The sequence below is a fragment of the Pteronotus mesoamericanus genome, unplaced genomic scaffold, assembly GCF_021234165.1.
Source record: "Pteronotus mesoamericanus isolate MK-2021 breed Mesoamerican mustached bat unplaced genomic scaffold, CSHL_Meso_final contig_20, whole genome shotgun sequence".
Lineage (NCBI taxonomy): Eukaryota > Metazoa > Chordata > Mammalia > Chiroptera > Mormoopidae > Pteronotus > Pteronotus mesoamericanus.
Genome location: NW_026555085.1, coordinates 15702576 through 15721864, shown reverse-complemented (window position 1 = coordinate 15721864; position 19289 = coordinate 15702576). Strand labels below are relative to the sequence as shown.

Here is a 19289-nt window from a genome sequence, read left to right as displayed (position 1 = left end):
GCACGGAGCCCACAAGGCTTCTGGGAAATGCAGTCCTGCGGACTCGGCGCCCTTCGAGTTGCATTCTCTGATTGGCCGCGAACGAGGTGCTCGCGGCGCCACCGCCCCCGGTCACCATGGCAACAGAGCGTGGTCCTCCCTCTTTGCCCCTCCCTCTTTGCCCCTCGGAACCCGCCCTGCGACCGCCGTCCAGCCCCAGCGTTATATCCCGGTTGGCCAAGACTTGAAAGAGAAGTGGGAGGGAACGATGATGCACAAGTCATCTAAAAATTGGGGCGGGGAAAGGCGGCTACAGTTAAAAACACGGAGAAAGCTGGAAAAGTTGCAGCAAAAACATTGCGAGGTCCCCTGGGTGCTCCCTTTGCCAGAGGGAAGGACCAAGTGCCACGGCAGCAGGGTTTTTCTTTCTCTGATTCTGGAAGGTGCTAGACAAAAATATGGAACTAATTTTCCCATCAGTGATTATAATCCTGGGTTGTATTGCTCTGTTCTTACTCCTTCAGTGGAAGAACTTGCATGGGCCCCCGTGTATAAGGGGCTGGATTCCTTGGATTGGAGCTGCATTTGAGTTTGGGAAAGCCCCTCTAGAATTTATAGAGAAAGCAAGATTCAAGGTACGTGCCTTTGCCAGGTGTGGTTTTCGGAGAAGGTAATAATGTTTTCTTTTTTATTTTCTTTCACTGGATCTCAAATTAAATATTAGAACATGGGGAACATATTAATACCTGCTATCCTCAATTAAACGGTCTAGTCACTTATGAATTCCTCAGCAACTATGTCTTATGCAAGGTTTTTCAAAAGAAGTAAGTTTTTATCAGTTTTCAAGTACAATGCAGTTTGTAACTAACTGACCTTTTGGACGCAGACATTATGAGTGCTAGTTACTTCATCATCAAAAAATCCTGAGTAAATGCTTGCAATAATTGGGAAAGACAGGGCGATTTCAATTTTTGCAAAGAGCATGATAAATTAGTATCCAAATCGGGGTTAACATCAGGCTGTTGTAAAAATTGCTTGCAAATTTGGTCTTCACCGATTTAGCGGGCCATGTATTTTCGACTGGTGATATTATCTGATGATGATGGAATATATTTTCATTGGATACTGAGATTACAAATGGTTGTTGTAGTAGATGTCTTTTTCCTTAAAATATCTTTCAAATGTGGCACATCTTGCAAGAAGAGTGTATAGAATACTGCCAACTTTTTCTTTGTATCAACCAGTGCTTCACTGAACATTCCCGTGTATATGTATATTTTATTTTTTGCACTTAGTCAATTGTTTCCTCAGAATAAATTCCTAAAAATGGAAGTGTGGAAAAAACATAAACATTTAAATTGTTTATGTTACTGTGTTGCCCTTGCAAAAGGATTTAACAATATACATTTTTTCTTTTCTATAGAGCATAGCTAGGGGATTGTCTAGCTCCTCATATCCTGGCCCAAGCAAAGAACCATAATCCTTGCTAGTCTGATAGATGCAAAATACTATCTTTAAAAGAAATTCTCCTTTGTCTACGATAGCCTTGCTTAGGCCTATGATTTTGATAATGTTTAGGGAATCTTTTTACAAACCTGTCTGAAAAGGTCAAGCAAGGTCACAAAGATTCTTGTGTTTTCTTCTAAAAACTTTATAGTTTTAGACTTTATGTTTTGGTCTATGACCCACACTTTGATTAACTTTTTTGTGTGTGTGGTGTAAGGAAAGGGTGAGATTCATTTTTATTCCCTATTTGGATGTCCCACTGTTCCAGTACCATTTTTTGAAGGACTTTCCTTGCCTTGCTGCATCGGCTTTACAGCTTTTCATAAATTAATTGACTGTGTATGTGTAGATTTAGTTCTAGCTTTTCTATCTTATTCCATTGATTTATACGACCACTCCTTTGTGAACATCACAGTCTTAAATACTATAGTTTTATAGTGAGTCTTTAAATCAGGTAATGAAAATTTTTTACATATTTTTTTGTAATTGCCTTGACATTCAAGATTATTTAAATTTGAATTTTAATATAAATTTTAAACTTTGCTTATCAATTTCTATTATAAAGACTGCTAGAATTATGATTGGAAGTTTGTTAAACCTGTAGAAAAATTAGGGGCAAATAGATTTTTTAACAATATTGTCTTCTAATCTGTGAAGGCTGTATATTTTCCATTTATTTAGCTATTTAATTTCTTTCATAAATATTGTGTAACTTGGCAATGAGGTCCTGCCTGTGATTGATAACTATTTTCTCATGTATTTTATATTTTTGAGGCTATTTTAGATAAAATTGTTTTCACTCTTGTTTTCTTATTGTATCCTGCTGGCACATAAAAAGAAACCATTTATTTTTGTATATTAATTTTGTATCCTGTGACCTTGATAATTTATTTATTAGTTCCAATAGTTATTTTGTAGATTTCTTAGAGTTTTTATATATAAACAATATGTCCTGCAAAGAGATAAATTTCCTTTTCTCCCCATGATGTTTTTTTCTTGCATTATTATAATCAGTAGGATCACTAATATATTGTGCAATAATAGTTGTGGGAATAGACAAGTGTGTATTTAATATTTCACCATTAAGTATGATGTTAACTATAGATATTCCTCAGGATGCCTATTTCAGACCTATGACCTTCAGCCTATACCCAGAATTCATCAGGAAAATAAATAGTGACCTATCTTTTCACTTTTGCACAACTCTCTCCTCGGTAGAGTTTTAGCCCATTTAGTTCTTACTGTTTCCCCAATTCTCTGCTGCTTTTAAAAATATGATCTTTGTAATTTATTCAACTTTTTCTAGTTGGCAGTGAGATCCTTGGCCCACCTGGTTCTACCACATCCTATGCAGAAATTTGCATTTGTTTTAAAACCTGCAAAGTATTCCCTGAACCATATAGTTCATTTAGGCAATCACTTAAAGATGGATATTTTTTCTCATATTTTGCTATTATAAATAATATAACAACAAATGTCATTTATGCATGTGCAAGTATATCTGTAAATGATCAGATTCAAAGTGTAAATGCACTTGTAATTTGAAGTGAAATAGGAACATTTCTGAGTGTTCTAATGGGTCACTTTGGCTGCTCTGTTAAAAACAGGAACATATGAGTAAAAGAAGGAAAATAATATAAAGATCACTGTAATAATTCAAGCTTAAGATCTTGGTGGCTTGGACCACGGTGATAGCAGTGGAAGTTTGAGGCTGGATATATTTTGAAAGTGGAAGCAACAAAATGAATGTGAAAGAATGAAGAGGTTCAGAAATGATTCCAAAAAGTTTGGCTTGAGAAACTAGAAAGTAGATTGCCATCAAATGATGTGGCAAGAAGAACTCAGTGGAAGGAAAGTTCAGCTTTAGATAACGTAGAAGTTTGGGTGGAGATGTTGACATAAGCAGTGGGTAAATGAATTTGGGGTTTGGGAAAGAGGTCCAGTAATGCATAGTGTTAATCTCCTTAGCCTGTCTTCTATAATTGTCATTTCTCTTGCACTTCTTTTCACATTTATTTGTATTTTCTACTTTGCATTTTTCACATGTCTCTACTCTCTTTTCCTTAGGCTTTTCTCCTCCTCTTCCTCCTCCTTTTTGTGGGATGTATAGTGTCCCTTGTACTTCATGTAATTGTTATCTTTTATTCAGAAATGTCCTTTTCCTTTCCTGAGTTCCTTTATTTCCTAATTTTCCTCTTTTGCCTGGCTATTTCTTCCATGGTTTCTTATAGTTCTGCTTTGTTTATTTTCTTTGCAGCTGCAATTATTACATTAATGTTTTGATTCACTGCAATAATTTTGCATTTCAGGTTCTATGTACTCTTTAGCAAAATATTTCCAGTGAGTTTATCAGGAAGTTCTCTTTTTAAAAAAGGCACTTTTTTTATAGTGCTAAATTTTTCCCCTTTCTTTAACCATATTTTAAAGAGTTGAGTTTTCTTTGACCAGGTGTCAACAAAAGGTTTTAGTTGGAAGTGGATACTTTCCAGGTGTCTCAGGTTAAGTTCTCTATCCTCTCTTGCTGCAGTGAAAATATAGTGTCCCTGTGCATACATGATCTACGGCTCCTATGCCTTTCAGGATCTCATTTTCCAGACTTGAACTCTCACTGCCTTTCTTCAGCAGCTGCTGCTACTCAGAGACACAGCTCTTGTCTGCCCAGGTACCTCTTCACTTGTAGAAAATGAGGTTTCTGGAACTCTCTGAATAGTTTCTGTGTGATCTTTTGCTACCTACTTCAGTGTCTATGGTCTGCTTATTTAAGCGCATCACAGAATGGTTCCAGCTCTGTGTTTTGCCTTCTTCTATCTCAGAATGTGTATTTCTGAGCTTTGCCTATTGAACCCCCTGCATGTTCCTCATTCCCCCCGACCCACCCCCACCCCTGCTTACAGTTAGAACTTCCACCGCCTCTTTTGCTGGTTTCAGGTGCCGTGGGCCACACTTCTGTAGCTTGTAGATTTTCTCCTTATTGTTTAGCTTAGTCTATTGTTTGTGCATGTATTTGTTTCATTCTCCTTCTGGTTTTGTGTGATTTCCAGTAAAGAAGTGGAAGAATTTGGAAAGGAGTAACTGTGTTGGAAGTTCATCTTTGTCTTTAAAAAATAGTTTTTTTTTTTTCCAAGTAGATTTGTATTCTAAAGGCATAAACATGCCTAGTTTCCTTATCCCATGAATAGCTTTGGCCTCACTCTTTCCTTTATATTAGTGTTGATGCTCCTTCCACAACACACACTCCTGGTTGGGGTGATGTAATGAGAGTGTGTTTTTTTTTAAACTTATTATTATTTTATATTTTTCTGTAATCCTGTTTTTTTTATTTAAAGTAACTTTCAAAAATAATTTTTAATTTTGTATTTCATCATTCTATTATATCTAGGTTACATTTTATGCAGTTAATTAAAAATAATTTTTTAGATGCCGTGGCACATCCATCCTCTGTGTGGTTGGGGAATACATGAGAGGAATGGGAAGCTGGCCCAAGAATAAATACTAACATATTCTGTTTGTTAAATAGAAATATTTAACAGGAGAGTCCACAGTCAATGACTCCATAGACTAAAAGAAAATATTTGCAAGACACATATCTAACAAAGGACTAGTTTCTAGAATATATAAAGAAACTCAACACTCCAAATTAAAGAAAAAAACAATCTAATTTAAAAATGGGCAATTATCATGAACAATTTATTGAAGAGGAAATACAGATGACAAATGAACATATGAAAAAATGTTCAACATCATTCACAATTAGGAATATGCAAATTAAAACCACAATAAGATATCATTAAACACATATCAGAATGGTTAAATAAAAAATAATGACAGCAACTAAATGCTAGTAAGGATATAGAGAAAGTGGATCATTCATACATTGCTGGTGGAAATATAAAATGTAAAATGGTAAAATTGCTAATGGAAATGCTGGTCCGTAAGACCCAGCAATTGCACATCTGGGTGCTTATCCTAGAGAAATGAAAAGTTATGTTCACACAAAAACCTGTACATGAGTGTTTATAGCAAATTTATTTGTAATGGCCTGAAGCTGAAAAGAACACAAATGTCCTTTGACAATGTTTAAAGAAACCATGGCCCATTTATACCACGGAATACTACTCAAAATGTAAAGGAATGAACTACTGATATGTATAACAATCTAGATGCATCTCAAGTTAATTATGCCATGTGAAGGAAAGCCAATTCCAAAAGTTTCCATAGTATATGATTCTATTTTAACAACATTATTAAAATATTAAAAGTCAATACTCTAGAAATACAGAACAGATTAGTAGTTGCCAAGGGTTCAGGAGGAGATGGGCATGGGAGGGAAATCGGTGTGGCTAAGAAAGGTCCATATGTGGTATCTTTCTGATGATGGAAATACTCTCTGTCTTGTCTTTATCAATGTCAGTAGCTCGGTTACGAGACTGTACTTTGCAAGGTGTTAACACTAGAAAGAGCAGAGTAGTGGGCATGTGGGATCTCTGTATTATTTCTTACATCTGTATGTTAGTCTACATTATCTCAAAATAAAAAGTTAAAAAAAATACAAGCACTTCATCTCCAACTTCCTGTATGTGCTTGCTTTTGCATCATAACAGTCAGAATGCTGACGTTGCACAAAAATGAGAACCAAAGGAAAGCAAGTAAGACAAAAAAAAGTCATTGTTACAGAATTTATAACACTAAACATGATCATTCCCACTGCGTAGTCATTTTGCACTAAGTTACTTTAAATACCACTTGTCAACAGTTATCCCAACTATCCAGTGTGTTTGAACGTGGCTGCTCTACCCTGTGGCCTGGGGGCCAATATGTGTCACAAAGGGACACTTTCCTAGGGGAAATTTAAGAATTTTCATTGAGACAAAACTTTAACAAACAATGGAAATTACTCATCTCCTAAATATTGACTAGCAAACAATTGTAGAGAGGGAATATTGGAAAACAGTGTAGATGCTTGGATCACTAGTGAAAGAACAAGGGACTTCACTGTTTGGTGGCTCTGTGATGACTGAGCCCAACAGTATGTCACAGGAACGATCATGTGTTGTTGCATGGTGGGTCTAGAAATGACGGTAATATTGAAGTAGTGATGAGCATGAATGGTATTTAGAGATATTTGCAACAACTTTAATGGAATATACAAGTAAGGGTGGTAGTTCTAGGAATGTGTGCTTGTATGTTAGATGAAGTTTGGTAAAGTCACTGTGGCCACCGGGGGATGAGAAGGAGGCATGGAAAGAAAAAGTTTATTATACCCGCAGTTCTAGGAAGGGATCACTGCATGTCATGCAGGGTCATAGAGGAAAGCACCAGGGTCCCTCAGGAAACAGAAGACAGGAACAAGAGAAAAGCCTAGGCCAGACTCTTTGTTGGGACTTTCTCAGGAAAGGCAGGGCAGGGCAGGGTGAGCAATTTAGGATTGCCTACTTGAAAATAATTCCTGTGGGCTTTGGCCTACAGGGGTTATCTCTAGTTGCCTGGTACCTGGTCCTGGGATGATTTAGGGTCAGGGAATTATTGGCTTGGTATTTGAGAATTAGGTAAGGTGGTAGTTGGTGGGGGGGTTGGCGTAGATCGGTTGATTTGCATATGAAAGGTCTGTTCCTGGCTGGCCGAGCCCTTTGGGAATTGGCTATAGCTCTGGAGGGCAGTCTCTCCCCAACACTGAGGCTGCCAATACCAGAGCATCAACAATAAGAGAAATGTAGGTAACATATAATTGGGCCTGTGATGAATGATGCCAAATAGATAGAGAATCTAAGAAAATAGAGTTGGAACAGTGAGTTCATTTCATGATGGACTCATGGATAAGATTGTGGTTAGTTACCTACATCCCCAATCAAAGGAAATGCAAAATTGCCATTAGAGGTCAATGAAAATGATATATTTCCTCCAGTACAGTCATGGACTCCCTGGAAACAAACCCCTCACCAGCGGATGTTTGTAGGCTACTAGGAATGATCTGATAGAGAGGGTCAGCCTGATGATGTAGGAGAGAGAAGGCAGACATGTAGAACAAAGAGAAGGTAAGAGAGCATGGAGTCTGTAATACAAGGAAAGGAGCATTCATTTCCCAGGGGCAGGACTTTCCACCTGTGTCCACCAGAGGGAAGCACGGAGCATGGGTACAAATGTGTCTATTTTGAGCATGCTTTTTCTGGATTGCTTCCATTTTCCCAGGGAGTTATACAGCAGGAACACTATTTCCCAGTGGAGAAGGTTGGGCAAGCTATACAGGTAAAATTGTAATTTTGGAAAATGAGAAAATGAACACATTAGAGAACCTTTTAGGATTGCAAGACATTGTTTAGTGACCATGAATTTATGATAAAAGCAGTCAGCAATTTTGTATCTTTTTTCTTGAGCACAGTTGAACTATAGGTTGCTTATAAGCTATTGAATCTTGAAAACAATGTTCAAATATCACAGTGTTTAATAAAATTTCTAATAATTATTTCTAATTATTATTTTGCACCCCAAGAAAGGAAGGTACAAGTAATAACATGATCAGAAAGAAGGTTAAGTATTAGGACAGAATAAATTAGGATTTGTATAATTTAGAATTTCCAAATCAGTCAAAATGTATGAGCATGTCCTCAGGTGAGGATAAAAAAATATATAGAATTAATTACCACATATAAATGATAATAATTTTTTCTTGACTGTAACTTCATCATTGGGGTTCTTGAGGAACACTGTCTTAAACCTAACCCATAGTCCAGTGACTTATTTATCAGAAATTCTTACTAATATGACTTGTATTTATGTCCTTTTTTTTTCCAGTATGGACCAATATTTACAGTTTTTGCTATGGGAACTCGAATGACCTTTGTTACTGAAGAAGAGGGCATTAATGTGTTTCTAAAATCCAAAGAAGTAGATTTTGAGCTTGCGGTACAAAATCCCGTCTATCGTACAGGTAAAGAATTTTTTCAGATAGTTCATTTGAAACACAACATTGAAATCCAAGAGTAGTTTTATGTAACAGTTACATTCTTACTCCTTTATCAAGAATGATGAGACCCTACTGTTTTATTCTTTAGAGTAGGGATAGAAGGAGAAAAGTATATGATGAGTTTGGTCATTGGGAAGACAAATTATTGGTGGTTTAATATAGTTAGATCTCACTTAGACATGTGAAAGAGATGAGGTTACCTCCCTGATATTTTTTTTTTGGAAAATATTTGGAATCTGTATCCTGTTACAGCTCCCAAGATGTGGCTAACTGTTCTGCTACTGTGTATATAATGTTCTTCAGGCTGTAGCTCTTGGCTTGATCACATGTTGCTGCTCTGCTCCCTGAAAGTAGAATTCTACTGCTTAGTAAGCCCTTTACTAAAGGCATTTCCTGACATATTCCATAGGGCTATTAAGGTAAGTGGTGTCCTTTCACCAATTCTTTATCCTCCGAGACTGCTGGATTGTACTGGTCAGCATGTGCACAGGGCCACTGTCTACCTGTGTTCCTTCCCTGGTCACACACATGCATGCCAAGGCCATTTGTCCTCCCAAGAATGCAAGGCTTGCTGGTGGTTCTGTTCTGTTTTCACGATGTCTGTGCTTGGTTCTACAGTCAGTGACTTTCTATTCTCTTTGTTTCCCTTTTTGCTTCTTTATTAGGTTCCTTTTCATGTAGCCTCTCATTTTTTTTTTTGCCATTAAGGGAAAAAAAAAGTTTGTTTCAAAAGCTCTCAGTGATCAATAGAATGGTTATTTTTTTCTTCTTGCTTTCATGAAAATTACATGTGGGTTACATTTGATGACTATTTAGTACTTCTTGCAATTTGGACTATGGAATTCCAGATCAAAGAATATAAATATTTTGAAATGTCTTGATCTGTAAATCCTTCAGAAATATATACCAATTTATTCACCTGTCAGGTATATGGAAGTGATCAAGTTTTTATACCTGTCCCTCCCCATAGTCTTTCATGTTTAAATATGAAACATGAAAAGTTAGCAGATGAAGTATGTTAATATTTACTCTTGAGCCAGCTTTCCATTCCTTTCATGTATTCTCTTACCACAGAGATGAATGCACCAGGGCATGTGGAAATTATTTTTAATTAACCTACATAAATAAAAACTAAAATTATTTTTTGAAAAGTTACTTTGAAGAAAATAAAATGGTTTTAAATAAAAATTTAAAGAAATAGTGAGTTAAAAAATTCATTCCTACTCTCACTACCTCAACTCAACCAGAAGTGTGTATTACAGAAGCAGCATGAATGCTAATATAAAGGAATACTTTGGGGGGGCCAAAGCAATCCGTGGGGTTAGGAAAAGTCTCTTGGCAGAAGTAATATTCAGGAAGATGCTTGAAAGAAGAGTGGAAATTAGCAGATGAAATTTAGGTCTTGGGGATGTGGGAGTGGGGGTGAGGCTGGTCAAGTAGAGAATGTTTTGAGCAGATAGAACAGCTCATGACAATTCTGGGGTATATAAAAGGATGTGTGTTTTCAATATACCTGGGAGGGGCTAGAAATCTCACCACAGAGTCAGAAAGGTGGTGATGAAGCATTTCATCAATGAAACATTTTAAACATGAAAATAAAACCACTAGAATTGTGTTTCCCAGAAGCCCTCTTAATCACTCACTTACAGATTATCCCTTAAAGTAAGTCACCTGGCACAATTTTACTATCTCACAATAGAGGTTGAATCTTTATCTGGTTTTATTTGCAGGAGGTTGTTTTATGTATTTGTTGAACTTTGGCTATATTCACTACTGATCAAATAATAGTAGAGTTATAATTGACTGTCTTAAGGAGTTGTTGCTTCTTTTAAAAATAGTTTTCTTGTTTATAGCATCGATTCCAAAGAATATCTTTTTAGCACTGCATGAAAAACTTTATATCCTGATGAAAGGGAAAATAGGGACTTTAAATCTATGTCAATTCACTGAACAACTAACTGAAGAATTACATGAACAACTGGAGAACTTAGGCACCCATGGATCGAGGGACCTGAACATCTTAGTCAGGTAAGATGAATTGGGATATTTCATCTTGTTCTTTTGGAATAAAACAATTTGAAGCCCATACATTGGACTTCTGACATTATCTGGTGAATTAATGAAGTCCAGCTGACTAGGCAATTAAGCGATTATGTTAATATTTTAAATTCTAATTAATTGGGCAAGTTCCAGTTGAGCACTCCAATTTTATAGTGAGCAAATAAGCTAACACATTTTAATACATTTACAGTAATTTCGTCTTAGTCATTTCATACAATTGTGTATGCTGTATGGATTTACCTCTTAGAATGTTCTGTCATACAGCCATCAGAATTTTGATTAAAAAAATTCAGTGCAATTTGTGATTATTATAACAAGTGGACATTGAGAGGACAAGGGAGAGGATAGAATCATCGTGTAGTTGATGAAGGTCCAGGAGATGTTTGTGAGACATTAAAAGTTGACTGGGGCAAAGCCAATATGGGCCTCCCTCAGACCTGGAGAGGGGATGTTCTGAGAGGCCAATGAGAAAGGAAGGGGCAGTGGGTAGCCAGGCAGCATGCCAGCTATGTGCTGAAGCGTTCTGGCAAAGGTAGGGTCTGGGCACGGGAACCGTGACAGAAATTCCCCACCTGCATAAGGTGGCGTGGGGAATTGAAGCTGCCTTAGGCACTTCTTCATCTCAGTGGGGTGCTGGGGTGTTGAATGCAGGATTCCACAGCTCAGACTCATAAAATGGAACAACATTTAATGTTTTGTTAGCGGTTTAGGAAGAGAAGGAAAAAGAAGGAACAAAGACAACCGGCCAACTAAACTTTTGGTTTGCCCAATATCTACAACAAAACAGCAAATTCGCAGATATTTTTGCAACTTGGGAGAAAGTAAATAAAAATGAAATGAATAGTAGTTAGTGTTACTAAGCTAGCACATACTAACAATCATTGATACTCTTTTACTTAAGTATGCCACAGTAATCACTTACCGTAAAACTTGATGATACATAGTATGTTCCAATATGCAATAGTTCCAATTTATAGGATCCTGTGAGACATTAGGAAATTTGGTAAGTAATATTACTTTTGATTCTTTGGCTATTTTTCACTGCTATCTAACAGCATGGACTGTATCTTAGTTATTATTTGCTAAATAAATACTTGAAGTTGCATTTAACCAATTTACTTCCATGCCTCTCACATTTGACAGGATCTCTGAATGCTTGCTTAGAAAGTACTTTAAATCTTCAGGTAAATAAGACTACAATTTCAGTTACTCCTAAGTCATCTGGACAACAATAGGCAAACATTAAAATTTGATAAAGGTGACTTGCCCCCCTAAAAATCTGTCATTTACTGTATCTACTCCTTATCTATAGCTATTACATAATGCCCTCCTTTGTATCCTTATTTTTGTCTTCTCCTTTGGTCATTGGGTCAACATTTTATGTTTCTCTCTTTATAGGCATCTCCTTTATCCAGTGAGTGTGAATATGCTCTTTAGAAAAGGTTTGTTTCCCACAAACAAGAGGAAAATCATGGAGTTCCATCAGCATTTTCAAGTTTATGATGAAGGCTTTGAGTATGGGTCCCAGGTGCCAGAATGTCTTCTAAGGTAGAAGTTGTTCCTATAATTAATTCATTGATCAAGCTCCTCCCAGCAATTCATAGGTCTCTCATTTCTCTGTTCTAAGTAGATATAATAGTTTAAGTGCAAGAGAGAGAACTATTTCTTATGACCGGTTTGTTTTTGAAGAAGGAACAGAAGAAGTACACATGTTTGCCTTTTTTTTCTTTTTTTTAATTTCCAGGAGCAAAAACAAGATTAGATAGATAGGAAGGAAGGAAGGAAGGAAGGAAGGAAGGAAGGAAGGAAGGAAGGAAGGAAGGAAGGAAGGAAGGAAGGGAACGCAAGTATTAGAATGAAATGAAGAATTTATTTTGTGGCCTTTCATCTCACAGCTTATCATCACAGTCATTGCTACAGTTTGGACCTGTGTTAAATTATCAAGTGTGTCTAGTCTCAGAATGAGACATTGTTGTCCTCATTCTTTCTGAGGCAAAAGTAGGTCAAATGCATTTCTCTGGGTGGGCTCAGATGGACGTTTGTAAAACGGCTTGAATGCCAAGTAACTCATGGTTTTTTAAATTTCTTGGCAGTTGGTATACAATGACTAATGGTCAGAAAAGATTAAGAACATTATAGCCATTTTGCTTTACCTGGCTTAATCCAGCTTTGGGTCCCTGTGCCAGTTTTAAGTGACATCAGCCAGAGCAAAAGTAGACCAAGCAGATTCTAGGGCCTGTTTTCTTCTTCAGTGTCAGTCGTACAGGAACTCAAACATTTATTTGTAAAGGACACTAAAATTGCCCCCTCACAATTTTTCTTGTGGAATAGTAAGTCTGAAGGCAGCCCTTTCATGAAATTCTAGCTGAAGATGAAAAGTTTGGAGAAATAATCATAATTCAATAGACATCCCCCATTTCACCTATGACTTGTTACTCCTGAAGTGCTTTCAAATTAATTTATACACATAATTTTTTTTGTCACCTAGAAACTGGTCAAAATCCAAAAGGTGGTTTCTAGCATTTTTTGAAAAAAACATTCCAGATATAAAAACATACAAATCTGAGAAAGATAATTCTGTGGTAAGTATACCTTTTTTATCCTTAAAATACATGGGATGAAGACAATATTTAAATATGATTATTAAATATATATTTTTGCTACCAATTGTGAGATTAGATATCATTTTTGCACCAAACATTGGTGTCAGACATATTTACATATATTACTTTATCTTTACATACTTGTAGTAGTGAGGTAGGTAGTAATTCTATCCTTCATAAGAAACACCTGAGTCTACAGTCCACCAAACAAAACAAAATTCGGAGGTTCTTTATTTATTCATACATTACCGCATTGTCTGTGTCAACAGTAACAAGTGGGAGTTATGGCAAAGTAGGCAAGGAGAATAAAGCTCTACAAAATGGATTTCATTTAAAAAAAAAAAATTTTAAATTGGTTGTCAATTACATTTGTCCCCATCTCCCTCCATTACTTCCCCTGCCCTGCCCCGCTTTTTCCACGTTTGGCCGTCCCCCACTACCCCGTTGTCCATGTCCATCGGTCCTTTCTACATGTTCCTTGACCCTTGCCCTTCCTTCCCCTGTTATCCTCCTCCCGCCTCCCCTCTGGTCACTGTCAGTTTGTTCTTTATTTCCACGTCTCTGGGTCTATTTTGCTCGCTTGTTTGTTTTGTTGATTAGGTTTCACTTATAAGCAAGATCACATGGTATTTGTCTTTCACTGCCTGGGTTCTTTCCCTTAGCATAATGCTCTCCAGTTCCATCCATGCTGTCATGAAGGGTAGGAGTTCCTTCTTTCTTTCTGTTGTGCAGTATTCCATTGTGTAAATGTACCAATTTTTTGTTCTTGATGCCACAAGTTTTTTCTCTCTTCAAACGCGAGGAGGTTGTATGGTATAATTTTAAAGCTAGGCACTAGGAATCAGTGTCTTAACCATCCTAGTTCTTTGGTTCTTTAAGTGTGGTCCCCAGACCATTGGTGCCAACATCACCTGGAAACCATGCAGTCAGAAACTGGGGCGGAGCCTAGCAATGTGTGGAACTACTTCCAGGTAGTTCCAGTGCATGCTAACGAATGGTTTTCAGCCCTGGCTGCTCACTATAGTCTCTGAGAGCTTTTGAAAATGACTTGATTCTCCAGACCCATCTGCAGACACTGAGATTCATTTGGTCTGAGATTCATCTTGTCCCCAGCTGTAGGACCTTGGGTATGGAAACTAATCCCGCGGCCTCAGCTTGGTCGCCTACCTCAGAATGGTGGGGATTATATGAGCTTTGTTTGTAAAGCACTTAGAACATAGTAAGGACTACCGGAAAGTTTATCATTGTTATTACCATTTTTTAAAAAATCACTTCAGATCTTTTAGTATTTAAAGATCACATCAAAAAGGTTTTGTTTTTAGTTAGTATAGCCAATGTTATGACAAACAACTCAGCCTTAGGAAAAAAGGAATGTTTGAATGTTGAAGCATCTTCCTCCTGAATAAAGGGAAGAGAAAACTATACTGGAAGACCCTTCATTAACAAACTGTGTTTCAACTAATGATTCTATTTCACAAACAGACCCAGACAAACATTTTGTTTTCACTGTTTTCCAGGATTTAGGGATAAAGCCATATGTGTATAAGAGCTGCACTCAGATCCAGAATCTGTAGGCCTAGCAAAGGGTTTTGAATGCCCCAGCTAAAATTCCTGTTGTCTGACTCTGAAGACATTAGGCTTTTTACATTGTAGCTACTCTAACTCCCTATTTGAATCAAGACAAATTTTGAATTTTGCTGAAGTTCATCCAGTGTTTAAGACTTTGGGACAGAATTCAGTGTGAACATTCATGAGCAGTTTAACTTCATTTTTGTATCTATTGCTTCTGCTTCCCTCCAGAAGTTTTCTGTTTTGACATCCACATTTAAAAAAAATGTGGGCTACGAAACAAATAAAAGATTCTGTTGTATTCTGCATAAGTAGATTTCAATGGCCTACTTAAGCAGAAGACTGAAAGAAGTTTTTGTTTTTGTTTTTAATATTATACAGCCATTTGTCACATTGTGACTATCAAATGTGGTGATTTCTTCCGTGTGAGTCTAGATTCGTATTAAACAAGTATTTCCATTTACAGAATAGCATATCAAAAGAATGAAATACATCCATAGGATTTTTTATGAGATATAAACTTTGTGTTTTAACAGCTTCCATTTTAAGTATGATAAAAAACAACCTTTAAATGAAATTTATACTTAAACTATTTTCAGTCCTGCTAATTCATTATTATAAAAAGCATTAACCATAAGACTGCTAATATTTATGGGTTGCTTACTCCAGACCAGGCATAGTGTTACACATTTCAGATTAATTACTCATTTATATTTTACCACAATTTTATACCCAAAAAACTGGGGATTAGAGTGGTTAATCACTTTTGAAACATTACATTCTTTAGTAAATAACAGCAACTGTCTCTCACTATATATATATATATTTTTGATAGTGATTTAATAGTTATTTTCTGTGTTGTAGGATCTGAAGCAAACTACTGCATTACGCTACAATGCTACTCTCTTAACCCCTCGTACATGAGAGTTACAATTGTGTCTCTGATAGGGCAGTGGAGGGTAGCAGCTAAGAGTGTTGGCTTTGGAGCCAGCACCACGTGCACAGGGTCTGAATTCCAGCCCACCCGTCTACCAGATATATGTCCCTGTCAAAGTCCCCGAAGTGAATTGTACTTCAGTTTCCTCAAATATAAAATGGTGACGATAACAGTATTTACTTCTTGGAGCTGAGTGAGGACTGAATGGGTTAAATACTTGGAAAGCACCTAAAACAGTACTTGCCTTAGTGAGCAGTGACTAGACATTAGCCACCATTATTTCTATCCCCTAAACCTGAGTTATTTAAGACTCAAAGTCACAGGTACCTTAATGAAGATGTTATAGTGTCTGAATTTCTTCCTTATGATGGGGATCAGGCATAGGCAAATCTGGGGAAACCTTTCAATGAAGAAAATACCTTCATGGTATTTGTGTGATGACCTGAGAGTAACTACAGCAGGTAACCTTTGATGGGGCCATAATCTGACCTGGTACCATTCAAGTTAAGTGTCAGTTTTCTGCAGGTTGTTAGAAAATGACAGTATTTATAATGCACTGGCTGGGCCCTCTTCTCTCCCATGGTGTGTAGCCTGAGAATCTGCATGGTGGATGGGGGCAGGGTTTTCTCCTGAATGCTTCAGAGATCTGTGTTTCTTTTCCTAAGAGGAGAGGTGTTGTTTTTTTTTTAAGTAACATTTGTCAACATGGTAACTTATTTAATTCTTGCAACAATCCTATAACCATTTTATGGATAAGGAAACTGAGACACAGAAAGCTTAAAGTAACTGTTCAAGATTACCCAGTTCTTAAAAAACTAAGCCAAGTTCTAGTTCCACATATAAGTATCTTGGAAATTGCCATTTCATCCTAACAACAAGTTAAAATCTGAACAGACTGAAACATCAACAACTCTTCTTGGATCCATAAGAGAGGGAAGATATAGGGCAAACCACTGCCCCCAAGTTTGGAGAGACCAACAGGCAAATACCCGATATTTTATTGAAGATTTTTGCATCTATGTTTATGATAGATGTTGGTCTATATTTTTCTTATAATGTCTTTATCTGGTTTTGGTATTAGGGTAATGCTGGCCTTATATAATAAGTTAGGAAGTACTCCTTCCATTTCTATCCTCTGAAAGAGATTGTAGAGAATTGGTATAATTTCATTTTTAAATGTTTCATAGAATTTACCAGTGAGCCCATCTGGGCCTGGTGCTTTCTGTTTTGGAAAGTCATTAATTATGGATTCAATTTCTTTAATAGCTATAGGCCTAATTAGATCATCTGTTTCTTCTTATGAGCATATTGGCAGATTGTGTCTTTCAAGGAGGCAGTCTATTTCATCTGGGTTATCAAATTTGTGGGTAAAGAGTTGTTGAAAGTATTCCTTTATTATCTTTTTAATTTTCATGGGCTCTATAATGATGTCCCCTCCTTCATTTCTAATATTAGTAACCTGTGTTGTTTCTCTTTTTTTTCTCTCTTAGCCTGGCTAGAGGCATCAACAAGCCTCTAATCTTCTGATCTTCTTAAAGAACCAGCTTTTGATTTCATTGACTTTCTCTATTGATTTCCTGTTTTCAATTTCATTTATTTCTGCTTGATTTTTCTTTCTTTTCTTCTGCATACTTTGGGTTTAATTTATTTCTGTAGTTGACTGTAGAACTTTCTTCTTTACTATTATATCCATCAGTGCTAGAAACTTCCTTCTAGGCAATCCATAGAGAGTATTTTCACTGTCCTAAAAATCCTCTATGCTCTGCCTATTCATTCTTGGCCATAAAACACACCTTAAGAAACTTGAAAAAATAGAAATCATATAATAGCTACTTTCAGAACACAATGTAACTAAACTAGAAATCAGTGTCAGAAAGAAAAATACCAAAACATGTGGAGATTAAACAGTACACTTCTAAATAACTCATGGGTCAAAGAAGAAATCTTAGGAGAAACTAAAAATATTTTCAGACAAATGAAAATGAAAACACAACCTGCCAAATTCTGGGATGTAACAAAAGGAGTGTATAGCAGCTTTATTCATGATTGTCAAAACTTGGAAGTAACCAAGGTGCCTTTCAGTATGTGAATGGATTATAATAGATATATGTCATTATAGTCTGACCAAATCCATAGAGTGTACAACACCAAGAGCCTAAGGCATCCTTGTTGAAAAATGTAATACCCTGCTGATCAATGTTGATAATAGGGAAAGTTGTGCATGTGTGGGGCAAGGGTTGTATGGGAAAACTCCGTACCTTCCTCTCAATTTGTAAATGTAAATACAAATAAAGTCTAAAAAAAAAAACAAAACACTAAGGCAGATTTTGAAGCACTATAGTAAGGGAGTTGAGCTCTGGAGTCCCTACTCCTAATTAATGTAGAAGGAGTAGTATGTGAATCTTCTCAAACTGCATGCCTCAAACTACAAACCTGGGAATGGCAGAAATAATACCTATTGGATTAAAGAAAAATGTGTGGTCTTTTGTTTATGAACATCAGTCTCTGTCCCATTGCCATGGTTTGACAATATCTATTTCTCTTAACACAGACACTAATGCAGGCTTTGCTGGATGTCATAGAGACAGAAACAAATGAGCAAAGTCCCAATTATGGGCTTCTACTACTTTGGGCCTCTTTGTCCAACGCTACCCCTGTAAGTATATTCGTGAGGTAAGGGTTACATTTCTGTCTGTGCACTTCAATTTTCCCCTTCTTTTTATTTTTTACTTCTTAGGGGAAGAAAAAGACTGGAATGGTGTTGCTTCTGAAATAGAAAACTAAAACAATATCTAATGAAATCTGATAAGATCACAGAGGAGGCAAAGCAGAGAGAGATCTGCAGTGCTTCTGTGATACTGAAATGTAGCATGTCACAGGCAGAGGGAACAGTTTGCACTCTGGGGTCCGTTGTGACAACACTTGCTCATGGAGCGCTTTCTCTGCCAGGCAGTGTGCTTAGTGTCAGTGCTGCAGAGCCGAATAAGGCTGGACCCCTACCTTTTCTTCCGGAGAGAGTAGGTAAATGCATAGTTTCAGATAGAATTGGGCTCGAATCCAAATATCCCATTCACAGCTGTAGACTCTCATGAAGGCAGTTTAAACTCTGAGCCTCCATTTCCTTATCAGTAAAAAAGGGATAAGGAAACTCCTCCTAAGGTCCTAGGACTCGGGCAATTATTCCTAGTAACTCTGATTTCTCTGCCAGGTTGTTGTGAGGACTTGAGATGAGCCCGATACCTGGTGCATGTGAGCTCTTTGTCTTCCCCTGTCCCTTCCCCTTCCGTGCACCATTCTGTGTGCGTCACCTGACATCTCTGTCCTGTAAGCTTCCCCATCAAGGCAGCTGGTGACGTTGGACCTCCCAATAATTCTAAAGAGAGTGGATACTTTATAACTTTTTAAAAAAGCTGTCATGATCTAGATTAAAGCCATGAGATTTGTCTGCCACTTCATGCCTGATGCACGCCAGTTTCCTGTGTCAGACGGATTTCACAATAACTTGAGATGTACTTATAACATCTAAGAAATTAAACAGTGGCCTTTTTTTATGTATTTGTTTTCTACTTAACAGGAACATTCAAGTCATCTCTAATGATGAATGTGGTCATTTTTTTTTTCATCTAACAAAGAGAAATAAGATGTGTTTAGTATTATTTATATCTCCTTTCTC

At 36.9% G+C, this 19289-nt stretch overlaps 1 protein-coding gene across 3 annotated transcripts in view; it reads left to right on the top strand.

The window, feature by feature from the left end:
* The first annotated feature begins 330 nt into the window (after positions 1 to 330).
* LOC129067505 (24-hydroxycholesterol 7-alpha-hydroxylase) overlaps positions 331 to 19289 on the top strand; it is a 72695-nt gene continuing 53736 nt past the window's right edge. Inside the window, exons 1-6 of one of the 3 annotated variants that reach the window (XM_054569453.1) lie at positions 331 to 614; positions 8275 to 8410; positions 10300 to 10474; positions 11906 to 12055; positions 12996 to 13089; positions 18168 to 18272. In XM_054569453.1, the coding sequence (XP_054425428.1) occupies positions 438 to 614; positions 8275 to 8410; positions 10300 to 10474; positions 11906 to 12055; positions 12996 to 13089; positions 18168 to 18272 (837 nt within the window). In that variant the 5' untranslated portion in view covers positions 331 to 437. Of the gene's footprint in view, positions 615 to 8274; positions 8411 to 8698; positions 8866 to 10299; positions 10475 to 11905; positions 12056 to 12995; positions 13090 to 18167; positions 18273 to 19289 lie in introns of those variants that run through there. The other 2 variants (XM_054569455.1, XM_054569456.1) reach the window with 2 other exon arrangements.